Source organism: Dipodomys spectabilis, unplaced genomic scaffold, assembly GCF_019054845.1.
Source record: "Dipodomys spectabilis isolate Male_0828 unplaced genomic scaffold, ASM1905484v1 ptg000017l, whole genome shotgun sequence".
NCBI lineage: Eukaryota > Metazoa > Chordata > Mammalia > Rodentia > Heteromyidae > Dipodomys > Dipodomys spectabilis.
In genome coordinates, this window is record NW_024870694.1 from 4725563 (window position 1) to 4743203 (window position 17641).

General features: G+C 46.9%; 1 protein-coding gene across 1 annotated transcript; it reads left to right on the forward strand.

The window, feature by feature from the left end:
- Positions 1-1431: 1431 nt before the first annotated feature.
- Adprh (ADP-ribosylarginine hydrolase) lies at positions 1432-10748 on the forward strand. The gene is made up of 4 exons (XM_042668512.1): positions 1432-1596; positions 6006-6347; positions 8454-8814; positions 10183-10748. The coding sequence occupies exons 2-4, from the start codon at positions 6035-6037 to the stop codon at positions 10595-10597; spliced, it is 1089 nt and encodes a 362-aa protein (XP_042524446.1). The 5' UTR covers positions 1432-1596; positions 6006-6034; the 3' UTR covers positions 10598-10748.
- The last annotated feature ends 6893 nt before the right edge of the window (positions 10749-17641 follow it).

Sequence of the window (17641 nt, forward strand, 5' to 3'; positions counted from 1 at the left end):
TCTTCCTAGTTCTCACAGAATGGATCTCTCTGGAGTCTTGAGCTAATGTCTTTTTGGCCTCTTGGGAAAGGTTCAGTGACTCCTCCTGTGGCCTCAGCCAGCCTCAAGTGGCTGTCATTGTGAAAATCATTAGTTGTACTTTCTTCAGGGGTTCTCTCAAAAGAGCAATTTTAGGAAGCAGGGCTAGGGACAAGGTAATAAAGGTCTGAGACTTCCACAGAGGGTATGGGAGAAGAAGGAGGAACTAAATGTCTCTGGGTTGTTTGGTTTCCATTTCCCATACATTACTGGGGATTGAACCCAGGGCATCTCTCACAAGGTAGGCTAGCATTCCAAAATCTACTGGTGGATCTCAAGACCAGGGGCCAGGCAGCCCTGGCCTAGGGAAGACATCATGGTGCTGGGGTTGCCGAGGAAGCTGCAGCATGGACTTCCCCCTGCTCTCTTCCTGTTCTGCTTAGAGGCAGACACCACCACTAGCTTTTCACACTCTAATTTGTATTCACATATCTCTTTTGCATCTAAAATGTAAACCATCCCCACCTCCTAATTTGATTCTGCCTGCTTACTAGAATTACGATGCATAGCTAAGATTTTTTTAAACAGTTCCTTTACACGGTTCTCAAGTGGAGATTTAAGCTTTTTTTGAATGTACATAGCCGTGTGGACCTGTGTGTGTGCATGTGTGTGTGTGTGTGTGTGTGTGTGTGCATGTGTGTGTGTGTGCACGCACGCGTGTGCAGGACCTGGGGCTTGAACTCAGAGCCTGGGACCTTTCCCTGAACTTTTTCCACTCAAGACTGGTGTTCTACCAATTGAACCACAGTTTCACTTAAGGCGTGTTGGTGATTAATTGAAGATGAGAGTCTTTCCTGCCCTTGCTGGCTTCCAACCGTGGATGATCCTCAGATCTCAGCCTGCTGAGCAGTTAGGATTCCAGGTGAGAACCACAGGCACAAAGGCAATTTGTTTATTTTGCTGAAATGTCTCCAAGCTCTATTAGAAGCACCTCCATACCTACCTCATGGCAATAAGTTCCACTTTAGGACACAATTTAGGGAAAGGAAATCAATGCACACACACACACACACACACACACACACACACACAATATCTATTCAGCTTCCTGCCACTGTGAAGACATTACTACCTGCACGCACTCGTCTCAATCCTGGCAGCCACTCTCAGGGGCGCGCATTACCCTTCCCTCACTTTATGGGGGTGAGAGGGGCTGCAGGACCCTGGCCGGTCCACAGGCTGCGGAGACCCGGTGACAGCGGGCGGGCACCGGGACGCAGCGCGGCCGTGCGGCCGCCGGGTGACTCAGCAGGGCCGGGCCCCGCGCAGGGTGGGGCAGGGCGGGGCAGGGCGGGAGCTAGCCCCCGTTACCCGCGGCTCGCGCGCGCGCGCGCTCCCGGGGACTCGGACCCGCGCCTGCGGCCCTGGGCGCGCTCCCGTGGGCCTCACCGCGTTCCTGCTCCTCTAGGCGCTCCCGAGGACCCAGGCGCGTCCTCCGTGGACTTGGCCTTCGGTTTCCTGATTCAACAGCCGGCTGACACCCGGGCTTCCCGGGGCCCCCTTCTCCACGGAGACCAGGTACCCCCCATGCCCCCTGCTCGTTCCCCCCGGCGCGCGCTCCTCCTGGAGGGGCCCTGACAGCCCCTCCCGCGCCCCCTGAAGGTGACAGGTTCCTCAAGGGTTTGGCTGGCGTGGGGCAGCACGCGCTTTGCTGAGCCCCCTCCCCCTTCCCCTCGCCCCCTCCCCTCCCCTTCCCCTCGCCCCCTCCCCCTTCCCTTCCCCTCGCCCCCTCCCCTTCTCCTCGCCCCCTCCCCCTCCCCCTCCCCCTCGCCCCCTCCCCCTCCCCCTTCCCCTCGTCCCCTCCCCCTTCCCCTCGCCCCCTCCTCCCCATCCAGCCCCGCCTTCCCCCCTCCACTCCCCTCACCTCCCCCCCCTTCCCCATGGCCCTGGCGGGACATCCCTACCCCTCCTCCCCCCACCCCCACCCCCTTGGCCCTGGCGGGACATCCCTACCCCTCCACCCCCCAACCCCACCCCCTTGGCCCTGGCGGGACATCCCTACCCCTCCACCCCCCACCCCCTTGGCCCTGGCAGGACATCCCTACCCCTCCACCCCTCACCCCCACCCCCTTGGCCCTGGCGGGACATCCCTACCCCTCCACAACCCCCCCCCCCCCTTCCCCATGGCCCTGGCGGGACATCCCTACCCCTCCACCCCCCAACCCCACCCCCCCCCCCCTCCCTGAAGAAGTCTGTTGCAGGCTTGTTGGGAAATGAAAAGGACTTTCTTTTTTCGGCTCACAGTTCTTGGCCTGGGGAAGTGGGAAGCCAGGGCAGTGTGATTGTCTGTGCCAAGGAAGGGAAGGAATTCTGCAGGGAAAAGATGCCGGTCCTCCTTCACCTGCTTATGACCCACAAAAAACATGCACTGGGATGGAGTCTGGGAGAATGGCGGGAAGACTCAGCCATTGAAGGAGGAAGGTTGGAACGTTAGTCCTGAGACTGTGGAAGGTGGTTTGGAGGGTCCTCAACTAAACAGAACTTACTGATGATCACTCCTGGGCATCCTCCTAGAACATTACAAGTCAGGATACCCTAAGACGCTCACACATCCATGTTCATCGCTGCACTAGATCCACAATAGCCAAATTATGGAAACAGTCCAGATGCCCCAGGACAGATGAGTGTTATTTATACACAATGCAATTTTACTCCTCCGTTAGAGAGAATAAGATTATGTCATGTACAGGGAAATGGATGGAACTAGAATAAATCATGTCAAGAGAGGGAAGCCAGGCCTCAGAGAGACAAATGGCTGATTTTTTCTCTCATCTGTAGAAGCTAGATTTAAAATACACAGGAGCATATAAACAGGACTCTAGGTATTCACACACAGTGAGACTAAAGGAGGATACTCTGAAAGGTGGAACTCAAAGGTATAACACCTTAGAACTATTTATTGCAATGGAATAGGAAATAGGTTTTAAAAAAATTGGTTGTTATTGTTGTTGGTGTTTTTGCTTTTAGTTTTTTGTTTTGTTTATTCTTTTTCTATGGGGGGACAAGAGGAAGTGTGGAAATGGAGGAAGGATGAACACATGCAGGCAATGGTACTCAGTAGACACAATGCAACTTGTGGGCAGGGATGGGAGGAAGTAACTGGGGGAAAGTAAAGGAAGGGGTGAAGATAAAGGTACATATGCATTAAAAGAAATGTCTGCATTACCTGACTTATGAAACACTAACCCCACTGTACAACATTTTAACAATGACAATAAAATCAGCTTTATAAAAGTTAGTCCCGAGGCCTTCTAAAGCTGTGGTCCTGAAAATACTAGCCCACGGCAGAACATCTCCATTCCCCTCTCCTATACTGTCTAGGTTACAGATAGGAAAATGGAGTCCAGGTGGATGGCTTGTTTACAGCTTCATTTACAAGTAATGGAACCTGAAAATAGCTGGTCACATCCTTTGTGGTCCTGGAAGCTCAGCATGATCAGAAACTGGATTGCACAGTCCATCTTCATGGTTACTGCTTTTCCAGGTGCTTGGTATCCTTGCATCCCACCAGCCGCACAGCTGAGAAAGGACTGCAGAGATCCTAGGGTGTGAACTACACCTAGAGGAAAATGGAGTCTAGATAAGTGGCAATTGGGTAGGGGAAAGGTTGGAGTTGAGGGGAGGGTGAGTCCTTAAAAGTGTTTGCCAGGGCTGGGAAGGTGGCTTGCATTATATGCATGAGGCTGTGGGTTCGATTCCTCAGCACCACATAAGCAGAAAAAGCCGGAAGTGGCGCTGTGGCTCCAGTGGTAGAGCGCTAGCCTTGAGCTGAAGAGCTGAGGGACAGTGCCCAGGCCCAGAGTTCAGGCCCATGACTGGATGCATCCCCCCCCCCCAAAAAAAAAAAGTGTTTGCCAACCTGTACACAAGGAGTAAGTGAATAGGGTGGGCAGGCTATGGAGGGCTTTGAACCCAAAAGCCAATGAAATAGATTACCTGGAGAAACTGGCTTAGGAAGAGTGCTTTTGGGAATTGCACCTACATGGAAGCTAGGCTTTATCAGGGATTTAATTCATGTTGGGTATATTAGCTGAGATCCAGTACTTCAAAACTGTCTTTTAAGCCAGGGACCAGTGGTTTCTACCTGTAATCCTGATACTCATAGGGCTGAGATCTGAGGGTCAGAGTTGGAAGTCAGCCAGGGCAGGAAAGCCCATGAAAACCTTTTTTTTTTTTTTTTAAATTAAGTTTTTTATTATGAAAATACTGTACAGAGGGGTTACAGTTACATGAGCAAGGTAATGAGTACATTTCTTATCCAGCATTGTTGCCTCCTCCTTTGTTTTTCCCCTACCATCCCTTCCCTCCCTCCTCAGGTACAACACCTCCGCCCATGAGAATCTTATCTTGAATTAACCACCAAAAAGTTGGAAGTAGAGCTGTGGCTCAAGTGGTAGAGCACTAACCTAGGGGAGAAAAGCTAACAAACAGCTCAAGTTCAAGCCCTAATACCAGCACAAAAGCAAAAGCTTAAAACAACCGTTGGGCTGTGAATGTGGCTTAGTGGTAGAGTGCTTGTCTAGCATCCATGAAGCCCTGGGTTCGATTCCTCAGTACCACATAAACAGAAAAAGCTGGAAGTGGCACTGTGGCTCCATTGGTAGAGTGCTAACCTTGAGCAAAAGAAGTCCAGGGACAGTGCTCTGGCCCTGAGTTCAAGCCACAGGACTGGCAAAAACAAAACAAAAAACCCAAAAGAAAAATCAAAAACAAAAAACAAGTGTCCCTTAGAAGAAAACAAGTTTTTCTGAAGTTTTTTTATTAGCATAAAATAGTTGTGCAATGGGTTTTCATTTGATCTTTCCATAGACACATAGAGTGTACTCCAACAACCTCACCTCTGCCAGTTTCCTTTATCTCTTCGCTCCTCAAAACAATTTCAATGGATTTAATTGTTCTATTTTCATGTATGCGTGTAAAGTAATTTGACCTTCATATTCACTTCCATTCACCCTCATTCTCTCCACCCTCGACCTCCCTTCTTAGCGAGGTAGTAACTGTTGAAGTGTTTTATAAACTGTGTTGTGATACCAGGAAGGAATGTTGGTGCTTATATATATATATATTTATTGGGTCCGGTCATGGGGCCTGAACTCTGGGCCTGAGTGTTGTCCCTTGGCTCTTCAGCTCAAGGCTAGCACCACAGATAGTCACAGCTAGAGCCACAGCTAGAGCTAGAGTGCCACTTCCGGCTTTTTTCTTTTTTTGCTTATGTGGTGCTGAGGAATCGAACCCAGGGCCTCATGCATGCAAGGCAAACACTCTACTACTGAGCCACCTCCTAGCCCTGTTGGTGCTTATATAACTGAGAGATGCTCTTCCAAAACCAAATCTCAACTAAGAAGAAAAAAAGTGATTAGCTTGAGCTGACATGAAGAATTTAATGGCTTGATATTCACCAGAGGCGAAGATACAGTTCAGATCTGGGACTGGATACTGGTTGTTCATGCCTGTAATCCTCGCTACTCAGGAGACTGAGATCTGAGATCATGGTTCAAATCCAGCCTGGGCAGGAAAGTCCTTGAGACTCTGATCTCCAGTTAACCACCAGAAAACTGAACCTGAAGCTGTGGCTCAAAGTGGTAGAGTGCTAGCTGTAGAGTAAAAAAGCTCAGGGACAGAGCCCAGGCCCTGAGTTCAAGCCCCATGACTGAAAAAATTATCTGGGGCTTTGAAGTCAGACAGAGGCATATAGAATCTGAGACCTGTCACTTGATAGCTCTGTGACCTGGGACAGATCTCTTAGTGTTTCTAACACTACATTATCTCCATGATCCTCAATTTACTTATATGTTAGGCAGGCCTAATAATACATACTTCATATAAGCATTAAACGAGGTGCCTCTAATACTGGGCCTCCTGGTAGGGAGTGAAGTGTAGTTGGAGCTCTTGTTTTTTCAGATGGTTCTTTTGCCATCTTCATTCAGGCATCTGCACTGCTCTTGTGAAGCCCAACATGTGTGGAGGCCTGATAGAGAAGTATGTGGCGGCCATGTTGCTGAGTGCAGCTGGAGATGCCCTGGGGTACTTCAACGGGAAATGGGAATTCCTTCGGAGCGGGGAGAAGATTCACCAGCAGCTGGCCCAGATGGGAGGCCTGGAAGCCATAGACGTGGAACTGTGGAGAGTCAGTGATGACACAGTAATGCACCTGGCCACAGCTGAAGCCCTCCTGGAGGCTGGAAAAGCCCCCAGCGTGGATCAACTGTACCCTCTCCTAGCCAAGCATTACCAGGACTGCATGGGAGACATGGATGGTCGAGCACCAGGTGAGCTCAGCCTGCGGGAGGGCCAGGGTGGGTAGATAGTAGAATAGCCCAAAGAAATCATTAAAAAGGGGCTGGGAAGGTGGCTCAGTGGTAGAGCGCTTGCCTTGCATGCCAGAGGCCCTGGGTTCGATTCCTCAGCACCACATAAGCAAAAAGAAAGAAGCCGGAAGTGGCGCTGTGTCTCAAGTGGTAGAGCGCTAGCCTTGAGCTGAAGAGCTGAGGGACAGCGCCCAGGCCCAGAGTTCAGGCCCCATAACCGGACCACCCCCCCCCAAAAAAAGAAAACATTAATAAGATTGATGTTGGCTTACTTGCTCTGTGGTTGTGATGAAATAGAAACATCCTAAACATCTTCTAATTGATCTAATGATGGGGATACATTCACAGCTATATGAAATTATGCAGATGAGTGTTTCCTGATATGGGAAGGTATAGATGTGAAGTGAATACACCACCATTGGAAGCCTGGGAATGGATCTCTGTGGTGAAAGAGGTCTGGATGCATATACACAATGATATATAATAATAGCCTTTCTTATTTTCCTCTTGCTTAATCATGTTTTCTAATTAAAAAAATGAAAAATATAAACAAAAGCATTTGTTTGCTTGTTTTTTCTTTTTTAGCCAGGCATGATGGTGCATGCCTGTAATCCCAGCACTCAGGCTAAGGTGGGAGACTTTTGCAAATTACAGGCCAACCTGAGAGCCTAGCTCAGAAAAATGACATAGTCTTTCTTCTTTATGTGTGTGTATACCTAGTGCTTCTGTGTCCACGTTTCTTTTCTCATAAGGATACCATTCAGATAGGATTACTCTTCATCCCGATGTCTCAGTTTAGTTTAATCATCTCTTGAGGAGTCCTATATCCAGTTTTTTTTTTTTTTTTTTTTTTTTACCAGATATTAGGGCTTCAACGTCTGAATTTGGACTTCAACACATGAGCACAGTGTAGCCCCTGAATACCTCCCCAGCATTATACCTAGAATTGTCTCTTTAGCCCAAGGATTGGCCTTAGAAACTAAACTCTCTTTGTTTTTTCCCCCCCATAGCATTGAATATCTCCTCAGTTTGGCATCTAGAGTATTTCTAGCTCCTCTTTCTCCTCCTCCTCTTTAGAAAAGCAGCTTAATTAGGAAGAGAAAATAATAGTATGCTAACTTGACCAGCTGGATTGTACAAGGAAGTAAGGATATGGAAACTCCCTTTTTGATGTCCTCCAAGAAAGATGACATTTATAGACACCTTGTTTTTCTCTCAGCTCTCTAGCCTCAGTCTGGCATTGCGAAGAGATACTTTCCTTCTCTGCCTGGGTCATCCATGAACATGGCTGTGAGTAAACTAGCCAGTAATAGAGCAGTATGCTCCCTAGTATGCTTCTGCCATTGGCTGGCTCCAAAGGTAGTCACAGGTCCTTAAGACAGTAGAACAATGGGATAAGCACACTTATACCACTGTTCCCCGGGGGACAGACTGAGCATCACTATAAAGTTTGGGGCTTTTTTTCTGATGTTTAGGAACTTTGTTTATCAGGTGTCTTTTCAGTTTGTTTGCTTGTTTGTTTTCTTTTTGCTTATGTGATGCTGAGGAATCGAACCCAGGGCCTCATGCATGCAAGGCAAGCATTCTACCACTGAGCCACCTTCCCAGCTCTGTTTTCTTTTTTGGTCCTGAGATTTGAACTCAGGATCCCACATTGGCAAGGTGGATTTCTACAACTTGTACCACATCCTGGTTCTTTTTGCTTTAGGTTATTTTTTCAGTTTAAGTCTTGTGTTTTTGCCTGGGCTGACCTTGGATCATGATCCTCCTATTACCTTCCCACCCTCCCCTATAACTTGGATTATAAGTGTGTATCACCATGCCTATCTTGTTTTGTTTTTCTGAGAGAAGGGACTCACTCTTTTGGCTGGGCTGGCCTGGCCTCAAACTGAAATCCTCCCATTTCCACTTCCTGTGCAGCTGGTATTACAAGGGTTGTGTCACCACACTGGGTCCCTTGACTTTCCCTTTCTATTGGAGAAACCTGGAGACAACATAGCTGTTTCTTCCTGCTGGGGCCTTGGCTTTGGTGACACTGACCTCGCTCTGTACCCTATGTGTCCTCAGGTGGCGCCTCCATGAGTAATGCGATGCAGCTGGAGCCCCATAAGGCCAATGGCTGGAGGATTCCCTTCAACAAGCGAGAAGGTGGCTGTGGGGCTGCCATGCGGGCCATGTGCATCGGCCTCAGGTTCCCCCACCACAGCCAACTGGAGACACTGATCCGAGTGAGCATTGAGAGTGGGCGGATGACCCACCACCACCCAACAGGGTACCTGGGAGCCCTGGCTTCGGCTCTTTTTACAGCCTATGCAGTGAATGGCAAACCACCCTGGCAGTGGGGAAAAGGACTGATGGAGGTGTTACCAGAAGCTCAAAAATACATTGTTCAGTCAGGCTACTTTGTGGAGGAGAATCTTCAACACTGGTGAGTCTGCTGGCCCGTGCCTCCACTGGCCTCTGGGTGAATGTGTGTGTGTGCATGTGTATGCACTGAGCATGCGTGCCCAGGACTCAGAGATGACGGCAGCCATCTTGGTTCTTACCACCCAACCCCCTCCTTGCCCTCCCACTGAGGCTTTCAAATTCCCTTCCAGCCATGGTGGCTGGTAGCCGATTAGACCCCCAAGGTAGTGATGTGCCTGCAATGCCTCCTTGCTGTGTATTCTGGCTTTCTATAGTTATTTTTCCCTCCTCTCTGACTTTTTCTCTTTTTTTTAAAATAATCTCTTTGGCCATCCTATGCTGAGGTAGTTTCTTGTTTGTATGTGTTTTTTTTGTTTGTCCTAAGGCTTGAACTCTGGGCCTGGGCACTGTCCCTCTTCAGCTCAAGGCTTGTGCTCTACCACTTGAAGCACAGCACCACTTCTGGTTTCCTGGTGGTTTATTGGGGATAAGAGTCTCACGGACATTCCTGCCCAGGCTGGCTCTGAACTGTGATCCTCAGATCTCAGCCTCCTTAGTAACTAGGGTTTACAGGTGTGAGCCACCCGGCACCCGGCTTCTTGGTTATTTCTTATTTACCTGGAACTTGTTTTTCCATTACTGTCTTGATATGAATAGCAATTTGAATAGCAGTCTTTGCTTGGAATGCCCAAGAGATGATAGTTCTTTTCCATTAGCTATTTAATAAGCAGTAAGGCCACATCTTCCCCTTTCTGTGAGCTTACTTCTCATTCTCTCTCATAGAATAAAACGGTCCAGAGCTTCTGCTGGTCATCGATGGTTGTAATGTTCCAGTTTCCCATTGATAGATGACATTTGACACTACTTTCAACCCTGGAAAAGCTAACTTTTGTTTATTATATATTTTCTTTATCTAGCAATGGTATCCCAGTATTGTTTATGTAGATGTTTAGCAAAAGAAAATGTATGAAATGAATGGCTGTTGGAGCTAACTGAGTTTTTTATTGTTTTTTGTTTTTTTTGTTTTTTGTTGGGTCCAGTCCTGGGGCCTGAACTCTGGGCCTGGGCGCTGTCCCTCAGCTCTTCAGCTCAAGGCTAGCGCTCTACCATGTGAGCCACAGCGCCACTTCCGGCTTTTTTCTTTTTGCTTATGTGGTGCTGAGGAATCGAACCCAGGGCCTCAGGCATGCAAGGCAAGCGCTCTATCACTGAGCCACCTTCCCAACCCCTAACTTTGAGTTTTAATGTAGTTTACATTAGTACAAGTAGTTGAAGTCATCTCAGACTGTTCTTTGTTCTCACATTTATGTGCTGTTTTTCCTTATAGCTTCTGATTTCAGTTTTTCAATTGCCTCTCTCTCTCTTTTTTTTTTTTTTTCCTTTCTCCCAGGTCCTACTTTCAAGATCAATGGGAAAAATACCTGAACCTTAGAGGCATTTTGGATGGCAAGTCAGCCCCTACCTCCCACCAGCCCTTCACTGTGAAAGAGAGAGACCAGTTCTACACCTCCCTGAGCTATTCTGGCTGGGGTGGCAGCAGTGGACACGATGCTCCTATGATTGCCTATGATGCCATCCTTGCTGCTGGGGACTCATGGAAAGAGCTTGCCCACCGGGCCTTTTTCCACGGTGGAGACAGTGATTCTACTGCAGCCATTGCTGGCTGCTGGTGGGGAGTTATGTATGGTTTTCAAGGAGTGAGTCCCTCTAACTATGAGAAACTAGAGTATAGACACCGTCTGGAAGAGACAGCAAGGGCTTTACATTCTCTGGTGTCAAAGGAGGACACTGCCATGGGCCTCTAGGAAGATGTGAGGTTCATTCTGTTGGTGTTTTCTTCTGTGTGGTCCCTTTTCTGCTAAGTGCCTTTTCATTGTATCCACAGTCAATGGTCTTAACCTGTGCTCTTCAGCTCAAGGCGAGAGCTCTACCGCTTGAGCCACAGCATCACTTCCAGTTTTCTAATGATTTATTGGAAATAAGAGTCTCACGGACTTTCCTGCCTGGGCCGGCTTTGAACCGTGATCCTCAAATCTCAGCCTCCTGAGTAGCTAGGATTACAGGCGTGAGCCACTGGCGCCTGGCTTTTAGCCTTGTACTCAGGGAGTTTCAAGATACCAAGTGTCACGGGCACTGTGAGTTCAGTCTTTCCAGACCCTGAATTTCTCCCTCTTCTTGGATTGAAGAGTGTTTTGTCTTTGTTAATGGGATCACTGTCTCCCATGACAGACATCTCAGAGCCACATATTTGAGCCTTTGTTTTCATCATCTGATTGTTCTAAAAACCTTCTGTTTGATCTCCTCCTCCCCCATCCACCTCAAGTGGACTTGAAGACAGAGATTTGAGTGCAAAGAGTTTATTTGAGAGGTTAATCCAGGAAGCAACTGTAGGAGAATGGGGAAGTGAGATAAAAAGGAGGAGAATCACACAGGGTATGGAAATGAGTGGGTTTCACAGTGGGCTTCTGGGGGCACAGTCTCTCTGGTCCTCTGCCCACCTAAAAGGCCAGCAAACTGGAATGTATATGCACCCACTGCTTTGTGATTGGTTGAGGACCACTGTAAGGGATATTAACTCTCTGGCACTTCTCAGCTTGCCTTTTGTGCAAGCCAAACAGGAATGTCTTCAGAGGTAGATGCAGAGATGCTTGCAGGGGAAGCTGTAATATAAGGTGCACGGGAACAATGAGAACACTCACAGATTCAAACAGCATCTGCTGCACTGTTCTGCTTTCTCATGTAGTTCAATAGATCACCTCTTTTATTTTGTTAACTGAGTATTTTTGCCTTGTTGATTGAATACTCTTCAGCTGAATTTCTGCAGTCCAAGTTACACAAGTCTAGGCACAAGTCTAGTCAGATGCTGTTGTAACATACTCTCAGTATTTCCTCTCCATTGTCCTTTAACACATTAGCAGTTTTGTTATTTTTTTAACTTTCCTGGCTGTATTCTCCTTGAGACAGAACCTAGCACAGTGCCTGCGCATACAATAGGCCCTTTATAAGGGTGTATTAAATAAATGTTGCCTTCACTAGACACTGTGTTGGAAATGAATTAGACAACTTGGGAGGGAGGTTGGGAGAGAAAAACTGAGGGAGAGGGTAACACTGAAAAGAAATGTACTCATTACCTGACTTATATAACTATAACCTCAGTAATCTCTTTTACAATAACAATTAAATGAGTAAATAAACGTGGCTAACTAGTTCCTATGTGGTGCTTCCTTCATGACTGTCCAAAGTCATCCTTACAAATAACAAATGGCTCATGCTGAATTTGTAGGTGTGTTAATGAGTGTACCAGTTCCTTTCCTTATCTTCATGCTTTCTTCTTTTCTCCACTGATGACCTTGCTTCCTAGCTCTCTGAAAAATAGAACAATTGGAAAAGAATAATTACCCCCTTTCCTGTTGTCACTACTGCCTATCCACCTGGGGGGAAGGAGAAAGAGGAAGGAGGAGGAGAAGAAAGAAGAGATAAGAGAAAGAAAAGAGAAGGGAAGATGAACATGAATGGCAAATGAGGAAAGAGATAATACATTTAATTATAAGTATAATGTTAGAGCAAGTCAATATGAAGTATGGGTAGGTTCTGTTTGACAAGTTAATATGTACTGAAAAGCAGATAACGTATGTAATAGTATTGGGGTGGATGGTACTTTTGACCTGCACGTGATTTGTGATTTAAGTCACTTGCCCAAGAAAGACTATACAAAGTGACAGAGGAAGGATTTTCATCTGAGACACAGGCACCAATGACTACATCCTTCTCCACTGCACTGAGCCTGGGTTATCCAGTCTCATCCTCACCACAACCCTGAAGGCAGGCATCCTTAGTGCCAACTCTCCCTAGTCTGCAGGGATCTGCAGTCCATGCCATGCTCCTGTAGCACAGGAAAATGCACACCTTCAGCTGGGCGCCCATGGCTCATGCATGTCATCCTAGCTACTCACAAGGCTGGACCTGAGGATTGTAGTTCAAAACCAGACCTGGTAGAAAGTCCCTGAGACTCATCTCCAATAAACCATCAAAAAGCTGACAGTGGATCTGTGGCTCAACAAGTAGAGTGCTAGCCTTGAGCAAAAGAAGCTCAAGCAATCCAGGCCCTGAGTTCAAGCCCGAGGACTGGCACTCACACACAAAAAGCACACATTCAGAGAGTACCAATCTCTCAGGTCTCCTGGATTTGGGGGTGGTGGAAAAGGGATAGCAGAAAACTCACCTCAACCAAATGTCTCCTCCATTAGGTAGTCTCTAGCAGAAATCAGACTGCTGATTGTTTAAGGCCATATTTCTCGATTTTGTTCACTGAAGTTTTACCTTCTTTGTTCCTGCCATATCTATCTGTGTATCTAGCACCTGTACCAGAATGGGTTCAAAGATTTTTATTTAATCATGCCATAATAGATGCTTTTTGGCCCTAAACTGGGTTAACAAATATATCACTTTTACCTGCTGGCACTGGCAGTGGGGAAGCATTGTGCATATCCCAGCCACAAGGATGGGGAACACTGTTGTGAAGTCTCCTATTAATAAATGCCAACCTCAACCCACAACTCTGGAGTTGGGAACAACTGAAGGACTGTGGGATTTGTTTTGTTTTTAGTTCTGCCTCCGGCTTCACACAATCCCCTCTAAGACTCATGTTCTTTCATTGTCAGAGTTGGAAGTCCATGAGGTTCAAGTCCAGAGACCCTGAAAAATCACACAGCCTGTATACACGATGACAGTAAGGCCCCAAGAGAGGAAGCAGGAACTTTGGCTGGAGGCAGGGAGGAGTGGGAGGGGAGAGAGGGGGTTAGTGGGTTTTGCCAAATACAGCACACAGAGAGAACCCTGTGTGCTAGCCTAAGCTTTGGGTGCAGCATCTCAGTGGCAGGGGTAGAATGGGGGCAGAGGAAGGGGAAGTCTCTGAGGAGGAGAGAGGTGCTGAGAGGACAATGAAGATGGCGGCCCATTTCACAACTTTACCTGACGCAGCTCTGTCCTCTTCTTACCTCATGAGCAGATGTGGTTCTGAAACCACCAATTTTCCTCTGACCTCACCTGTTGCTTGTGGGAAGGTGAAGGATGGAGGACAAGCCACTACCCAATACTATCTCACTCGTGAGTTTCATTCTGATACTAAGGAATGATTTTCTAACACTCACAGTTAACAATAAGAGTACGACAGTGTGCAGAGGAAAAAGGCCTTGAGGACTGTAATATTGTGACATAGTAAGTATATATTTGGTTTCTGTCTTCAGTTCTTGGCACAGAGCCCAAAAAACAAACAAAAAAAACCCCTTTTGTATATAAGGACACTAGGAGAAAGTCTTGCTCTAATATTTGATCTTTGACTCCAGTTCCTGCACAGAATTCTTACAGCCTTTGTAATTTCCTGAGTGGTAGGAGAATCTTTTGTTCTAGGCGGTGATGCTTGCTGGGCTCCAGGATGATCTCAGAATAGAGACTGGTTGCCAGGAATCCGATCATATGATTAGAGGGTTGGAATCTTACAAACACACACACACACACACACACACACACACACACACACACACACACACACACACACACACACACACACCCCCTCCCACGAGGATAGGGAAGCTAGAGGTGGTTGAGTTGACCAATAGGCAGTGACGTCATCAATCATGGTGGCTTTGGAGAGCTTCCAAATTGCTGGACATGTGGAGATTGCTGGAGGGTGGTGTGCCCTTCCCACCAGTCTTGCCCTCCACAACTCTTACATCTGTTGTTCATTGGTAACCTTTACAGAAAGCTGCGAGAGATGAATCAGTGATGTTCCTGAGTTTGGTGAGCTGCCCCAACAAATTCATTGAACCTGAAAAGGGAGTTAAGGGAACTGTAGCCAGTTGCTTGGAAGCACAGGCTGTGGTCTAGAACTTGTGACTGTCACCTGAAATGGAGCAGGCAGTCCTGGGAGTCTTGCATCTAAGACTAAATCTAGGTAAACAGTATCAGGGCTGAATCAGAGGTCAGCCAGTGATACCAATGGAGGCTTGCTTGGTTGGTAAGAATACCGCCTGACCCAGCTATCTGCTGTGAGAAGTGTTAGAAAATAGGAAGGAAAAACACTTGGTCTGATTTCTTCCTAGGTCTTACAGAGAGGAACCTGGGCTTAAATCCCAGCTCCACTTCACCCAAGCTATGTGACTTTGAATGAATGACCATTTCTCTGGGCCCAATTTCTTCAACAGTAAGCTGGTTAGTGTGAACTGCTAAGCAACACCCTCTTCCTCATCCTCTTTTCCTTCCCCTATCATGAAAAAAGCTTAGGTCTCACTCTTCCCAAGTCCGAATGAGGAGGAGGAGGTGGAAGAAGAAAAGGAGGAAGGGGAGGAGGAGGAGGAAGAGGAGGAGGAGAAGGAGGAAGAGGAAAAGGAGGAGGGGGGGAAGGAGCAGGAAGGGGAAGAGGAAGAGAAGGAAAAGAGGAACTGTTTGAAAAAGCAAGGCTATCTCCCCGTCACTATTGAAATGACCATGGCTCCTTCACCAGACCCCAGGTAGCCATTCCTTGAGTTGGTCCAATCGGTGTCTGATTAGTGAAATAATCAGAACCTCCATTCTTCCCCTGTAGTATTTCAGCAGCTCTGTGGCTATTAAAAGTGATGCATGTGGACTGACTCCAGAGAGGCAGATGGAAGAGTAAACAGAAAATGTGACCAGAGAAGCTCCAACGGTGGGTGAGACCAACATTAACTTTGCAGGCCATACAAGAAATCTACTTCTGTTTCTATGTGCATAAAATAGGGCCAATAGGCACACCTACCTTGTGGAATTGTACATTTTATTTATTTATTTATTTATAATGGGGCTTTAACTCAGGGCCTCATGTTACTTGACTTCTTTGCTCAAGGCTGGCACTCTATCACTTGAGCTACACCTCTACTTTTGACTTTTTTGCTGGCTTATTACTTTCCTGCCCAGGATAACTTCAAATTGAGATCCTTAGGTCTCTATCTCTTGAGTAGCTAGGATTACAGGCATGAGCCACCAGTACGGACCTTGTATATTTTACATTGAATAGTAATCACTCAGAAGTGTAGATATGTCAACTTATACTACCCACATATTACTGCTGTCTTAAAAAAAATGTATCTAGGGCCGGGAAGGTGGCTCAGTGGCAGAGTGCTTGCCTTGCATGCGTGAGGCCCTGGATTCGATTCCTCAGCACCAACATAAGCAGAAAAAGCTGGAGTGGCACTGTGGCTCAAGTGGTAGAGCACTAGCCTTGAGCTGAAGAGCTGAGGGACAGCACCCAGGCCCAGAGTTCAGGCCCCACAAAAAAGTATTTAGTGACTTTCATCTAGTCTGTCATGAAATGGGAGATCCAGGGAAATCCCCGGACTTTTTTTTTTTTTTTTTTTTTTTGCAGTGGTACCATATACCCAATGACAAGCCTGTATTGCTCACAAATAATTTTACCTTGAAGCTAAGTGATGTCAGGGAACAAGCACTAAATTTTAGAATCAAACGCTCATTTCAAAATGACATAATTTTCCCATCTCTGTCTATACTTGGAGGCTTGAAGTTACTCCAAGACATACAAGATTTTTGTGTAGGCCAAACTGGTCTTTTGTCTGAGTAAACGTAAAACATGTCTCCATCTGTTCTTCCTGGGAAAACAGACAAGAATAAAGTTGTTTTTTTTTTCTGGTCCTAGGACTCAGGGCCTAGGCACTGTCCCTGAGCTTTTTCGCTTAAGGCTAGCAATTCTACCACTTGAGCCACAACTCCACTTCTAGCTTGTGTGTGTGTGTGTGTGTGTGTGTGTGTGTGTGTGTGTGTGTGTGTGTGTGTGGTTAATTGGAAGTAAGAGTGTCATAGATTCTTCTATTCAGGCTGGCTTTGAACAGTGATCTTCAGATTTCAGTTTCCTCAGTAGCTAGGTAAGATGATAGGATTAAGTCACCAGTGCCCAACGTGAAGATGTTTGTAAATGAAAGCTAGCAGCAAAGGTCTTAGCTCAGTGGTAAGATGTTTACCTAGCAGGCTAGAAGGCCTTGGTCTGATCTCTAGTACCACATACAAAGGAAGGCTCAAATTATGGTGTTTAGGGTGCAAATGAAACATTATCTCTCTCCATAAACATTTTGATTGTTCTAAGTGTGAAATGGATTCACTGTGTACTGGTTACCAACTTCTCTTAGTTAAGTGAAACAAGATACCTCTACCACCATCGCCACTGCCTTCTTCCAACCCAGGCCACATAACTGAAAGTGAACTTACTATCTATTGCCTGGTGACCAGAACAACAAAAATCTTAGGAGTTGTTACCAGCTAGTTCCTCAAGGCTCAGGAACGTTCGCCAGAGGCAGACAGTCTCATTTGCATGTGCCCATTAGGCTGCAGCTTAGGGACCCCAGAAAGTGACTGGCACCGCCTTATACCCCAGGGATGCACGAATTACTGGGCAAAGCATTGAAAGACATCCTATTTCTGGCAAGGGGGAGGCAAGAAGGCCAAAATAGAGGTTACTGTGGCTAGTTCACAACTCTGTCAGGATGTAGTGCATTTATTCTTGAAAACCCCAGGCAAGAAAAGAGGAGAACAGTTTCTGACAGGAGAGCAGCCCTCAGTGACCTATGCCCTTCCCTGCTTGCTGTCACGCAGAGTGAGGGCTGGTCCTTCCAGAATCATCTTAAGTGCATTTTTAAAATAATTTTATTATATATTTTTGTGAACATACTGTACAGAGGGGTTACAATTACATGGGCAGGATAATGAGTACATTTCTTATCAAGCGTTGCAGCCTCCTCCTTTGTTTACTCTTCACATCCCTTCCCAGCCTCCCCCCCTCCCCCCCCACCCAATCCTCCCCCCCCTCCACCAACGTTGTTTTG